Source organism: Myotis myotis, unplaced genomic scaffold (assembly GCF_014108235.1).
Source record: "Myotis myotis isolate mMyoMyo1 unplaced genomic scaffold, mMyoMyo1.p scaffold_m19_p_8, whole genome shotgun sequence".
Taxonomy (NCBI): Eukaryota; Metazoa; Chordata; class Mammalia; order Chiroptera; family Vespertilionidae; genus Myotis; species Myotis myotis.
In genome coordinates this window covers 21,854,237-21,867,941 of record NW_023416390.1, presented here as the reverse complement: position 1 = coordinate 21,867,941, position 13,705 = coordinate 21,854,237, and the positions used below count along the sequence as shown (strand labels likewise).

The 13,705-nt window shown below is 52.9% G+C and overlaps 1 protein-coding gene across 2 annotated transcripts in view; it reads right to left on the bottom strand.

The window, feature by feature from the left end:
* PNKD (PNKD metallo-beta-lactamase domain containing) overlaps nucleotides 1-13,705 on the bottom strand; it is a 70,445-nt gene that overhangs the window by 9,185 nt on the left and 47,555 nt on the right. The window contains exon 1 of one of the 2 annotated variants that reach the window (XM_036320504.1): nucleotides 10,170-10,346. The exons of the other annotated variant lie outside the window; for it this stretch is intronic. Within the exon in view, the coding sequence (XP_036176397.1) occupies nucleotides 10,170-10,327 (158 nt within the window). The 5' untranslated portion in view covers nucleotides 10,328-10,346. Of the gene's footprint in view, nucleotides 1-10,169; nucleotides 10,347-13,705 lie in introns of those variants that run through there. 2 annotated transcript variants of the gene reach the window in all.

Sequence of the window (13,705 nt, the reverse complement as noted above, 5' to 3'; positions counted from 1 at the left end):
CATAATTTATATTGATGTTAATTTCTTAGTTTTTGATAACAGTATTGTGGTTATGAAAGAAGTTAACATTCAAGGGAGGTGGGTGAGGGGCATGTGGGGATACTGTGTACTATTTTTGCAAGTATGAAATAATTTCAAAATGAAAAGTTAAAAATTAATCATCCTATATAATAAAAGCCTAATATGCTAAGTGTCTGGTCATCCTGTCATCCATTCAACCAATCAAAGTGTAATATACTAATGAATGCTAAGGCCACTCAACTGCTCACTATGACGTGCACTGACCAGCAGGGGGCAGACAGTCCACCAGTCAACCAGTCGCTATGACGTGCACTGACCACCAGGGGGCAGACACTCCAACTGGTAGGTGAGCTTGCTGCTGTGGTCCAGCCGATCAGGACTGAGTGAGATGGGCCAGATATGCCCTGGAGCCCTCCTGTGGTCCCTCCCCAGCTGGCCAACCTCTCGCATCCCACCCCAGGCCTGATCATGCACTGGTGGGGTCCCTCGGCCTGGCCTGCGCCCTCTTGCAATCCGGGCTGAAGGACCCCCCCTTCCCCCAAGTGCACGAATTTTGTGCACCGGGCCTCTAGAAAATAAATAATTTTTTAAAATCACCCTTTCCTCTGGGCCCTGACACCACCTCACATTGTGCTTGGAGTCCTGCTCCTGAGAGCTTGGGCAAGTCATTGCCCACAGGTCAGGCTCCTCATCCTTAGCATGCTACCAGGACTTACCCTGCAGTGCTGTGTGAGGACTAAGTGACATAAAACAAGGTAACAAATGGCAATAGTCAGGGCCCGGGAGTGGAAAGTGTTGCGCAACTGTTGTTTCCTACCCACATTCAGCTAGGCGCCCCTCACATCTGCTAGCAGAAGGCGTCCACAGCTGGGAGGGGCTGCTCATTGCCCCCTGCTTTCCTTTTCTGGATGCTCATATGTGCTTTGTCCCCCAACGAAGGTCAAGATCCACGAGGACAGGGGCTGTGCATTAAGAAGCTGCAGTAAACGAGGCCCCTCTCTTTCATTTGCTTTTTCAGCAAATATTCATGGCACATGCCAGACAGGGTACAGGCAGCAGAGAACCAGGCAGCTGGGTTGCTGCCAGAATAGTGAGTGGAGCGGCCAACAGACCAAACCGGAAAACCAACCAACAAACAAGCAGTTAACTATAGCTGGTGATGGAAGGGAAGAGGTCTGTCTTACTGTGGACAGGGTGGTCAGGGAAGGCCTCTTCTCCAAGGGCAATCTTTGAGGTGGGAATGGACAGATGAGAGGGAGACAGCAGTGCCGACAGCCTGGGTGGTGCGGCCCAAGGTCCTGGGCAGGCAGGGGTGGGGTGTGTCCTCGGAGTTTCCAGCAGGCCGAGGCAGGGCCAGCGGGGCAGAGAGAGGGTCAGAGCAGAGGTGTGCAGGGGCCAGGCCCAAGAGAAGGGGTGGAAAATTGCTGGTGGCTTTTAAAGTGGGGAAGCATGTGCTCTGACTTCCCTTTTTAAGGATTCATGTGGCTGCTATGTAGGGGTGCAGTGGAAGGTGGCAGGGGAAATGGAGTCGCTGAGTGGACTGGAGGGGGTGTTGGAGACGAGAAAGCTGGAGATGGGTGCCGGACCTGCTGGCCGTAGGGGAGGGAGGCGGGGGGGAGGGACAGGGTGGCCCTGAAGTCTGGATCACAGTGCAAAGCAGGGGAAGGGGGGGCCTGAGGACCTAGTAACACGTGGGACACTCGCCCCAAGCTCCCAGCCCAGTCCTCCCCTGACAATGACTTCCACGTGCCTCTCCAGTCTCTGAGGTCTGGCTCCTCTTCCATCTCTACATAATGGCTGTGTCACAATCACCAGCGTCCAAAACCATGCTTGTCAGCTCTTCCTCCTGCTGCCTCTCCTTCTGGGAAAGGCCCTGTCATCTGCCCAGTTTCACAGTGTGAGCCCTGATTTAACCCTCCCCTGACACATGCGACCAAAACAGACTTTCCCTCAAGTTTACCTTCTAAAAGAACTCCTACCATCGCAACAGCACGGATGGACCTGGAGAGCATTATGCTAAGCGAAATAAGCCAGTCAGAGAAAGATAAGTATCACACGATCTCACTCATTTGTGGAATATAATGAGCAACATAAACTGATGAGCAAAAATAGATCCAGCGACACAGAAGCATCGAACAAACCGTCAAACCTCAGAGGGAAGGCAGGGGAGGGTGGAAGGAGGGAGTTAAGAGATCAACCAAAAGACTTGTGTGCACGCATATCAGCATAACCAAGGGGGGTGAGGGCCTGTGCTGGGAGGCGGGAGCAGGCTGGGAGAGGTCAATGAGGGGAAAGGAGAAATATGTGATACTTTCAACAGCAAAGAATTAAAAAGAAAAAGTTTACCGTCTACCCCTCACCCATGGGCTCACCCAGGAGCGGGCCCTTGTACAAGCCTCCTTTACACAGCTCTCTACCTTCAATCCAAACTACAAACCACTGGCAAAAGAAGCACCGTTGCTGACGGAGTCCCGCTCCTGCTCAAAAGCCTTCAGTGGCTCCCCACTGCTGACAGGCGAGTGTCCGACGCCCAGTCAGGCCTGAACTGGGATGGGAACAAGTCTTTGCCTCCTCCCCTCTGTGGCCCAGGGAAGACCCTGTGCTCCCAAGAGTAAACAAGCAAAAAGCCCCAAATGTCCACCAACAGCGCAAGGGATAAACGAGTGGTGACATAATCAGACCATGGAGAACTGCACAGCCAGGAAAACAAAGGATGTAGCCTTGGCCCATGTGCCCAGTGGTTAGAGCATTGGACTGCAGACCAAAGGATTGTGGGTTTGATTCCCAGTCAAGGGCATGTGTCTTGGTTGCATGTTTGATCCTTGGGCCCTGGTTGGGATGCATTCGGGAAGCAACCAGTCAAGTGTCTCTCTCACATGGATGTTTCTCTCTCTTTCTCTCTCTCTCTCTCTCTCTCTCCCCCAACTCTCTTTTACTCTCTCTAAAAATCAATGGAAAAAATATCCTTGGGTGAGGATTAAAACAAAAACAATGCCAAAGTGCACAACCATCGCCTGTATTGGTGGGGATGTAGACGTACACAGTAAAGAATCACAGCAGCTAAGGGGAAGACCAGCGTGCAGGCTCCCTTGGAGGCAGCAGGAGGAGGGCACAGGCCTTCACAGGGTCTGCAATATCTCTTGAGCTGGGTAGTGGAGAGACTGTTATCTATTTTTTTGACTACCTGAAATAACTCATTAAAATTTCAAAACTACCATCCTCCTGCAGGTCTCTGGCCTGGAATACCCCCCATGCCTTTCTCTACTTACTGGAATCCTAAGCTTCCTTCAGGGACCAGCTCAAACCCTGCAGCTCCTGATTGCCCCAGCAGAAAGCCTCCTTCCCCGCCTCCATCTGGAGCACTCGGCCTCGCCCCTCCACGGGGAGGGAGCCCCTCAGAGGCAGGGCCTTACCACCTGGTAAGGACCATGAAGAGGGCAGGTGGACTCAGCTGGAGACCCAGCCTGCTCCTCCTGGCTCCTCTGCACCCCCTGCAGCCCCAGCCCCAGCACAGCACAGAACTGGTACTCAGAATGGTTAGTGACCAGGAAGGTGGGGAGGGCTGGGCAAGCAGGTATTAAAGCGACCAGGCACTTGAAATGGACTGTCCACTCGGCACCCCGTGCAGCTAGCCTCATGCCAGGTTGTGGACCCTGCAAAGCCCAGTGGGGGTATCTGGGGCCTAAGCTACAGCCACCTCTGCCCCTGCTCTCCCCTCCCCTTCTTACCCACCTGCTTCCAAGTCCCTCCCCTCCCCCTCCGGCACCCACACAACTGGCCAAACAGGCTGCTCTGCTAAGCAGGTCACCTAGACCCAAGAGCATGGATGGGACTGTGTCATTGGGGCACAGAATCCCAACTTCCCCAGCCCTGGGGTCTGGACCCAGGGTCTCTGAAGTGGAGGAGCTAGGAGTACTAGACAGTCCTGGCTCAGTCCACAGCCCTGGCTCTGCCCACCAGGTTAGGCTGCCTGTCTGGAGCTCACTGGCTCATCTTTAATAACAGTGACCTTTTCCACAGCTTTCCTTGTGAGCAGCCCTATCAATGATCTGCTATCATCCTCCAACTAACCCCGAGGCAGGTACTACTTTCCCTCCACTTCACAGATGGGGACAGTAAAGCCCGGAGAGGTAAGAGGGATTTGCTTGGGACCGCAGAGCAGTGGGTGGTGGGGCAGAGAATCACCCCACAGCCTGACCCTGGAGTCTGCATTCTTAACTGCTAAAATCCTCCCCAACCCAAGTAAGGGGCTCCGATGAGATGCGTGGGCGGAGCTATTTGGGGGCAGACCCAGCTCCTTGGAGGGCCTTTGCTGAGGAAAATGACCTATCACCCTGACCAGACACGCAGCCCAGGATCTGGTCCCTGGGACTCCTGGGACACTAGGTTGGGCCCTTTGAGATACAGACCCCAGGACACTGTGAATCATCTCCCAGGACCAACTCATTACACAGGCAGCATTTTGCCACAAGGACAGAGGGTCAGAGCCCGTGGGCCTCAGGGTAAGACGCCCTGAAGCGGAGAATCCCTTTCCAATCTGCCCTGTGCTTCTCAGTCTTGGACTTAGGACGGGGTTGATGGTTCTCGGGGGAGTGTCGTGAGTCAGATGCAGAAGACAATTTAGGAAAAAAGAACAAGACCCTAGATGGGAAAATGTGAAAGATGAAGGCCCCACTGGGAAGTGACTGGGACGTCACTGCCCCATGGAGTGGGCCCTACCACTTCCTTTCTTCTGCTGCCGAGGCAAGAAGCAGAGCCCAGCAAGCTCACTGTGACCGACAAGATGACCTGACACCCCAGGGCCAGATGTGGGATCAGACTCTGCCATGGGCCCCCAGGCATGGGCAGAAAGCTGGGCTCTAGAATGACCCAGGGCGCCGGCTAACAACGAAGATTCTGGTCTTTTCCTCCTTTGGCCCCCTACTTAAATTCTCACTTAACATTTCTGGGGCCCGGAACTACCCACAGTCACTCACCAAAAAGGAAAGAATATTTTCTAATTGGTCCTCTGGGACCCAGTGGGAGAGACAGAGAAACCACTCCGCAAGAGCAGGGCTGGGGGTGGGGGCCCCCGGCTGGGGTGAGCCCTGCAGCTGTCGGAGGGGCCCTCCCCTGGGGTTAGGGCTGCGGACACAGCACCAGCTGCCCCAGTGAGGGGTCACGGGCACACTGAACCAGAGCGTGGCTTCTCTGATATCTGAGTCTGAACCTCCAGCCCCCATGGGAGGCTGGTGGGACAGCTGGAGACAGTGAGACAGCCCGCCCCCTAACCTCCGCCCTCTGCACACAGTGGAGAGCACACAAAGAAGTTCTTCTTCTTCCCCTCCTCCCCAAGGGCAGTCTCCTTTGCTGGGCAGGCCTGAGGGCTTTTCAAGTGTCTGTCCCAGCCAGGCCCTGGGCTCAGCCTCAAGATGGCATGGGGGTGGGGCATGGGGGGGTGGGGGGGGGCGCTCTGCATTCAACAGAATGACCTGGAAAGCCCCTATTGAGGGTCACCTATTTTGACCCCTCCCTCCGGCACTCTCTAAATGACCCCCAATCCTGGTGGGGCCCCAGATTCCACCAGGACCCAACAGGCAAGCTAAGTTGGTGAGGCCTCTGGTCAGGGAGGATTTGGGAATTCTCCTCTCATGCCCCCCAGACCCCAGGCCCCTGGGTTGGGTTTGGTTTTGGTTTGGGTCTGTTTCTTCTAGCTTTTCCCTGCTCTCCCTCATTCTAATCCCAGTCCTGCTCCCTGGGCCAGGTCTGTGGGAGTCCAGGGAGGGGAACCAGACCTTTGAACAGCTAATACAGGAATAAGCAAGGACATGTGGTGAAGGCTTTGTGTCTGATTAGCCACAGTCGGCTTTCATTCTTTGTGAAAGCCGACCCAGGAATGGTTGAGGGCTGAGGCACTTGCACGGACACCAGGACACAGAGTTCTACCGCATCCAGGGCCTGCTCCCAGGCTCCTGAGGGACAAAGAGAGCAGCTCCATGTTTTGTGAGTTGTGAAAGCTGAGGAAACTGAAGAAGCGAAAGAGACAGCTAACTAAGCCCTACAGGGTGAATTTCCTGAAGCTCCAGCAAGCCTGGCAGGCAGAGGGTACTTCCCCATGCCCAGGAGAAGGGCAGTGCCTGCATGTGGTCCAAACATAGGCCTGCCCCGGAGTTCATGGGGCCTGTGTCTACCGTCTCCATGCCCATCCCGGGAATGGTCTTCTGAGGACTTCAAGGCCCTTTCCAGACGTCGCCCATCTTTCCCAGATGGAGGAGGAGCTGCTCCTGAGGACTCTCAGGGGGACCAGAGGCACAGGCATTGCTGGGCCCTCTCTGTGGTTTCTCAGTCCTGGCAGAGAGGCCTGAACTAGTTCTGTCTCCTTGCCCACCACCCCAGGCCAACTGCCCAGCCTAGGCCCCTGGGGTTTTGTTTGGTTTGATTTTGGTCTGTCTGTTTTGGCTCTATCCCCTGCCAATCTCAGGCCCTCTTGATCCAGTACTGCCCTTGGGCCAGGCCTGTGGGAGTCCAGAGGGGTATCAGACCTGTGAACACCTAATGCAAGAAAAGCAAGAACATGCGATGAAAACCCTAAGAGGGAAGACAAAGAGGGGTTCCTCGGAGGCAGAGATGAACTTGGACTGGGGAGGCTGGGCAGAGGAGATGGCACCTGGGCCAAGCTGTTCACTTATTCATTCATTAAAAGACATTTAACAATGTCAGGGCCTAAATTAAATCTAACGGTTTCATTCTGGTTAGAGGTACAAAGGCTGAAGGAGTGAGGCCAGGTGAGGGCTGACCGTGGGTTGGCCCAGGGTGGGAGCAGTGGAGGTGGGGATAAGTGTTCAGATTTTGGACATATTTTGATGAAGGTGAGCTTTGAGGTTGCAACAGTAGAAATGTAGAGAGGAAGGAAGATCTGACAGGTTCTCAGACAGAAGTATGGGAAAGCTCATGGCCTAGAGATGATGGAATTGGGCAGATTTGGAGGGGGTGTCGGAGGGCCCCAAAGGCCTGGGTGAAGGTGTGAACTCCATTTTGTAGACAGTGTGGCTTGGGGAAGGGGCCATCTGCTCAGAGCCAGGGTTTGTAGACTAACCCGTCAGCAGAGGGGAAGCTGGACAGGGGGAGAGCAGAGGGGCTGCTGTGATGCTAAGGCTGCTAAGGTCGATGTTTCTCTCTCACATCAATGTTTCTCTTTCTCTCTCTTTCCCTGCTTCTCTCTCTAAAATCAATAAAAACATTTTTTAAAAGAAAGATCCTCTGTGCCTAGAAATGGAGAGGGTGGTTTGGTCAGGGAGGTAGCATGGGCTGTGCAGCCCCAAAGGCTGGCTGCCATCCACTTAGCTCTGCAGACATTCCCAGGCCCAGCTTTGTTCCCCATTCAACCCCACTCTGCAGACAGATTTTCTGCTCTGGGCCAGGTTCTGCAGCCCGCCCTCCCTACCCAACAACACTGAGAAGGCAAAGGGGCAAAAGGGAAACTGAGACATGAAGCAGGGGACACAGCTGGGAGAGCCCACACTCTTGATCCCAGCCTCCTCATGCACACCCTGTCACTCACTCCTGGGGAACTTGTCATGCCCTGATTCCTGCCACGGTTTGGGTTCCTGTTCACATGCTCTTACCCCTGCTTCTTGAGAAGAGCCACTAGATTGTGCTCACATTGTGATCCCACAATCCTGACCCAGGCAGCGAGGGGTTCACTGTATGAGGGGCCATAGGATTGCCTGATGGGTGGCTTGGCAGAACAGGCTTGGAAGCCTGGAGTAGAAGCATGTAAAAAGTTCCAGAAGGAGCTTACCTAGCACCATGTACCTTCCACCTAGTCCCCATGCTACAGAATGAGCAATTGCTAACATTTCCTGAGCGCTTACGATGAGCCAGGCCCTGTGCACATATATGCACAATTTCATTTGATCCTCACAGAAGCCCCAGAAGGTAAACGCTATCACTATGCCCATTTTACAGATGCAAACCAGTGAGGCACATAGAGGCTAAGTTATTTGTTCAAGGTCACATGGTTACTAAGCAACAAGACTAGGATTCAAAAGCAGATTTGCCTGACCCCACATGCTATGTGCTTAACTACTATGCTCACTGTTCCTCAGACCCTGCAGAATCCCAAATGCGCACGTCTACCTCAGGTTTGCCCAAATCTACCCTCTACTGTGCCCAGTTATCCCATTCCAAGACAACTGTGGTTGTGTTTGAGAAAAGCCCTTTATAAAATTGTCAAACACCAGTGATGATTGTTACTAATGATAACATGAACCATCTCTCTTCTCCCAGGCATTACTTAGTATTTCCACTGCTGCTTTCCAGCCCCCAATAGACTCCTCTATTTGTGGTCCTCTCCGTCCGCCCCTCCCCATCATGTCCTGTTCCATCCACCCCTCCCTCTCCATCCTTCCTGGAGGCACCCCCACGGCATCAACACCTGCCTATTTCCCCAGCCTGTTTCCTGCTAACACCCGCTGCCCCTCCCAGCAGCCAGCAGCCTCTCCCTCCAGGGACTGGACCGATTGTTTCCCAGACCGTGGAGGGGCAGGACCTGGAACTCTGACTCCAGGCACGCCCTTCTGCTCTGCAAATTTGGGGAGTGGATTCCAAGGCAACCTTGAAATGCAGATACAGGAAACCCTTAGGAATACTGAATTCCAAATAAACTCTTTGAGAATTCCAAGTTTGGCAACCTGGTAACTCCCAGATCCAAAATTCTAGGAATACTCGAACTGTCAGGATTCGGAGAAGGCCAGTTTGGGAATTTTAATCTCAGGATTTCTAATTCCAGTTCCTTGTGGAAACTTCTATTTTCTACTTCCTCAGGGTTTGTATGATGACTTCAACATTACCCATTTTGAAAATCAGAAGTAGATTTAAAAATCCCTCCCCAAATAGAATTGTAAAATTTCCAAAATTTTTGTGGGGAGACAATTTTTTAAATCCCAAATATGAAAGTATCTAAATATTTATCTCATTATGTTAATCCTATTAGCAGAGCAATGGCGACTTGGTGGGTGCATTATCGAGAACGTGACCGATGTTTAGGCTATTAGAAATGTGAGCGCCCCAAAAGGCCCACACATAAGAACCCCCCCACCCCCGCCGTATTTTCCAGTTCTCTCCCACTACTAGGCCCTTACATCTCTATTTCTTAGACTGAATAGGAGGAGCACCCTAGGGCTGAAGCACCTGAGATATCTGTGGTGGTCTAAGGAGAAGTGAATTGTACAATGTCTTCTCTAAGCTCAGGAAATTCCCAAGTTTAGGTCCTTGCCTGAAACTGGCCTGTGGCAAGGGCTCCCACATTTCCCATCCCCAACATCACTGTCCTTAAACTGGGACTTGAGGTCCTGCCCCCTGGCCCTGCTAGTCGTGGGAAGCGGGTAGGGACCCTAGGAAATCTTTTTCTTCGGGCTCCTTCCCTTTCTCTCAGTGTCTCAGGGCAGAACAGAGCTGGTTAGCCACTCTTGCCTGCCTAGGAAGGGGCAGAAGTAGGGGGAATGGACGAGTGAGCACAGGGTAGGGAGTGAGGACAGGGTATGGAGGGGGTTAGACAGTAAAAAGTCATTGGAGGTCAGTGAACCTTAACAAGTCAAGCGTGTTAAGTAGGGTGGGATTTCACAGCCTGGGGCTTCCCACACAGGCCAGGATAGGGGGAAGGGGACAGACTGACCTACAGGGGTGGGACACTCGCTTGGGCCAGGGGAGCTGATGTGTGGTGGGGAGCTGGGTGACGGGGAGAGGGGCAGGGACACGTGGAAGGAGTTGGCCTATTCAAATGTCAGGTGGTACGTGGCATCCCATCTACCCTGCACCTGTCCACCGGGCCTCTGGGTCCGGGATACTGCACCTACCCTCCTTTTCCAGCTCCCTGTCTCCGCCCTCACCTGTCTCTTTTCTCCAGATGTCCCCTCACGCCTCATGTCTGGCCACCCTGGCCTGCCCCTCCAACCCTCCGTTACCAGCCAATACCAATGTCCAACCCACCGACTTCTTCTCTTCCCCCAGATCAGTGGTTTCTCCAGCCCGCCTCTCCCACCGCTCTTCTCTGGACCCGGACCCCCCAGCCCTCACCCGCACTGACCCCCAAGCCTCCCGCGGCCGCCGCCGGTCAGTCCCCCCAGCCCGCCTTCCCGAGCGCCGCATCCCGGGCGCCCCGCACTAACCCAATTCGGAAGAGCAGCTGCTTGCTGCGCGCCATGAACAGGCCGCGGAGGGGCCGCCGCGCTCGGCGGCTGCGGGAGCTCAGGAGCAGGACGAGGACAAGCAGCAGCCCGCAGCTGGCGACCCACAGGCACGGCGCCGGCCAGCCCAGCCAGGCCATGCTGGGGGGAGGCGCCCGCCGCCGCGGGGCGGGGGGCGGGGGGCGGGGCGGGGCGTTGCTAGGCAACCACAGGGCGCAGGCGCCGCCCCCTGCGCCAGCAGGCTGGGGGGGGCGATGGGGGCGTTCTGGCCCCGACTTGCCATTGACTAGCATTTTAACCCGCCTCTCGCCACCCGCGGTCTGGCGAACCCCTCGAATGCCACCCGGGCAAAGGCGGCCCGGCCCCGCCCCCGCTGGCCGGCCTGGAGGCGGGACTCGAGCACCCTCGGACCTGCACGGATTCCTGTCCACATTCGCCTGAATCCTTCGAAGGGACCTAGGCTTGCAGCCCACCCTCCACGCAACTCTCACCTTCCCCCCTGTAGAGGAACTCTGGGAAGGGTCCTGGAATGCTCCTCTTAGCGGGAAACCTTAGGCTCATGAAAATTTTCAGCTGGAAGGAACATGTGGGGCAGCGGCCATTCGTTCCTTTATTCATTCACTTAGTTACTTTTCTATCCCTCCTGTCTGCCAGGCACTGTGCTAGGCTCTGAAGATACAAGGATCAAAGACACCCAGTCTCTGCATTCCCGAAGCCTACAATCTTGAATCTAGTAGAGAAACAAACCAAATAAGCAGACAAACATAATTGTGTGTATATGTATTTATACTTATACATGTACATATATGTATATGCTATATATACATACATACATGTGTGTGATTGGGGGCCAGTGATATGGAGGACAGAAGACCAGTTTAAATGGCGGAGGGCCCCCTGAGCAGATGACATGTAAGCCATACCCTGAAGGATAAGAGGCCACAGAAGCTCAGAGGTAGTGACTGGACCAAGGTTATGCAGCAATGGGTGGCAGAGAGAGGACCAGGGCCAAAATATTCCGACTCCTAAGCCCTGAGGGAATTCCACATCTCTACCCACCACCCAACCCCCACTGTCATGGTCCCTGGGATGGAAGTAGATGTAAGGGCAGGCGTGGTAACACCTACAAATTTGGGCAAACCAGAGCTATGGCTGGGCTCCTGGCTCCAGTCTTGCCCTGACCCAGCACAGGAAGGGAAGGAAATGCTGCAAACAGTCAAGCTAGCTCTCTCACCCACTGGGAGGTGGTTGGAGGGAAGCAGGTGAGATGGTGCTAGATGACTCCCAAATCACACATTTTTCTCTCTCCCTCTTCTGTACTCTGATTAGGTAGTTGGATCTAAAGGCTGAGCTTCACCACCACCCCTCCCCCCACCCACCCACCACCTACCCTGCGTGGAGAGTATGGAAGTATAGGATCTTCATGCACAATGAACTGGAGCTCTCAATCCCCACCCCATCCCTAAAACCCAACAGATGGGCTAAATGATCCCCAAACTGAATTGTAATCCCAACACCTAGTCCTGGATTTCATTCAGAAACACCAGACATAAAGTTTCTCTTATGTGGATACATCTTGAGAGCAAGAGCCTATAGCCTGCTCCCTCCCTGTCTCCTTGCCTACAATTCAGCTCCTTCTCACTGCCTGACACATAAAGGGCTCTTAATAAACAAGATAGAATTGAAGTAAGCCCCTGCCCTTAGCTTCCTGTGTGCTACAGAGGAGGCAAAGGGGGGAGAAGACTGACAAGCTAATTTGCAGAAAGTTCTTCCAAGGGAGTTTGTGTCTATACATGCAAAGTAAAGAATTATGAAGCCTCATCAAAAGGCATTACGAACACACCTTTCTGAAGATAAGGCTGTGCCAGGCATTATATTGAGAAATTAACACACAGTCCATGTCATCTGAAACAGGAAATGCAGGCTCAGACATAAGCCAGCAGAGAATACAGAGATGACCAAATTCTAATCTCAAGCCACACACACATTAACAAGATTAAGGATAATAATCTAAACTGCATTTTATGAAATATTTGGAGCTAGGACAGGGCTAGGGATAAGGAGTGAGGGTGGGTGTTTTAGGGACACATGCAGACTCAGGAAGCCAACCTTCCCCTCCCCTGGACTGTTCTGGGAGACTTCCAACCTCTGCTCCAAATCTGCTTTTGTTTCACCTCTGCTCCGTGAGAATCTTCTGTGCCTGCCAGGCCGATGCTTCATTATTCGCCCCCTCTTGCACTGTGTTAATACCTAACAGCTTATATTTCGCCTGAGCCCATCATATTGCTTCATACCCTCATGACTTTGCACAGGCTGTGCCCTCTGCCTGGAGTGCCATTCATTCTTTGTTCCCCAAAGATTCAGATCAGGTGTGCTCTCTTCAGGAAAGCTTTTCTCCAGAATTCCCACCCCAGCATGGGCTTAAACATGCCTCCCACCCTTGTGCTAATTCTAGGTCTCGTACATACAGTATAGCATCATTCAATGCAATACTCCTATGCCATATATTTTGTTTACATGTTTATCTCAGAGTCTAGAGCCTTGAAGGCTTTATTATCTTTCTTAAGAGTAGGGACTATGATTTCACTTTTTTTTCATCTTCGAATCTCCAGTGCCAGACATATACTAAATACTCACAAGTGTTCTTTTGTTTTTTTATTATTTATTTATTTATTGGGGTGACATTGGTCAACATGAACATATAGGTTTCAGGTGTGGGTTTCTCTGTTACAAGATCTGTCTATTGCACTGTGTGCCCACCACCCATCACAAGTAATCTTTGAAATGTCGACTCCAAGGCCTCTGCTTGCTGGGGCCAAGCCCGTATCTCCCCCGTCATCAGATGCCATTCTTCCTCTTTTCACCACAAACCAGCCACACTATTTCTCAGATGTGCCAAGCTCATTCCCATCTCAGGCCTTTACTCATGCTCGCTCCACTTGAAACTTTCCCTCCAGCTCTTTGACTCAGTTGGGTGGCTTGTGAAGCGTGAGCCAGAACAAGCCTGATGGCTGCATTTTTCATAACATTAGGGAAGGCTGCAGGAAAGCCAAGTCTGGGGACCCTTACAATCTAGGTCTTTGCCCATGACCTCTTCCCCTGAGTAGCTTGGGGGATACTGCCAACACTAAGGTTTGCCTCTGACTCTCCTAAGGAGAGACCCATTGGTAACCTGGGTCAGGTGACTGGCAGTCATGCAGGTCTGGCCTGTGATGTGGTGGTCTTAGAGTTTAACTCACAAAGAGCAAGCCTCCTTCCAGGTTCCTGGGGTGGGGGTGGGGTTCTTAAGTCATCTCCTTATCCATTTGCCATCTTAGTCTGTCTATCTCTGGTGTCTGAATCCTGCCTTCCCAACTGGCCTGTTAGCTCCCCTTAGGATTGAAAGCCTGCCTTCATCTTTGCATCCTAGCTCAAGCTTGATGCCTGGTGTTTGGCTGGCATTCAGGAAACCGATGATGATGATGATGATGATGATGACGACGACGACGACAATGATGACCACGATGACACAATCATGA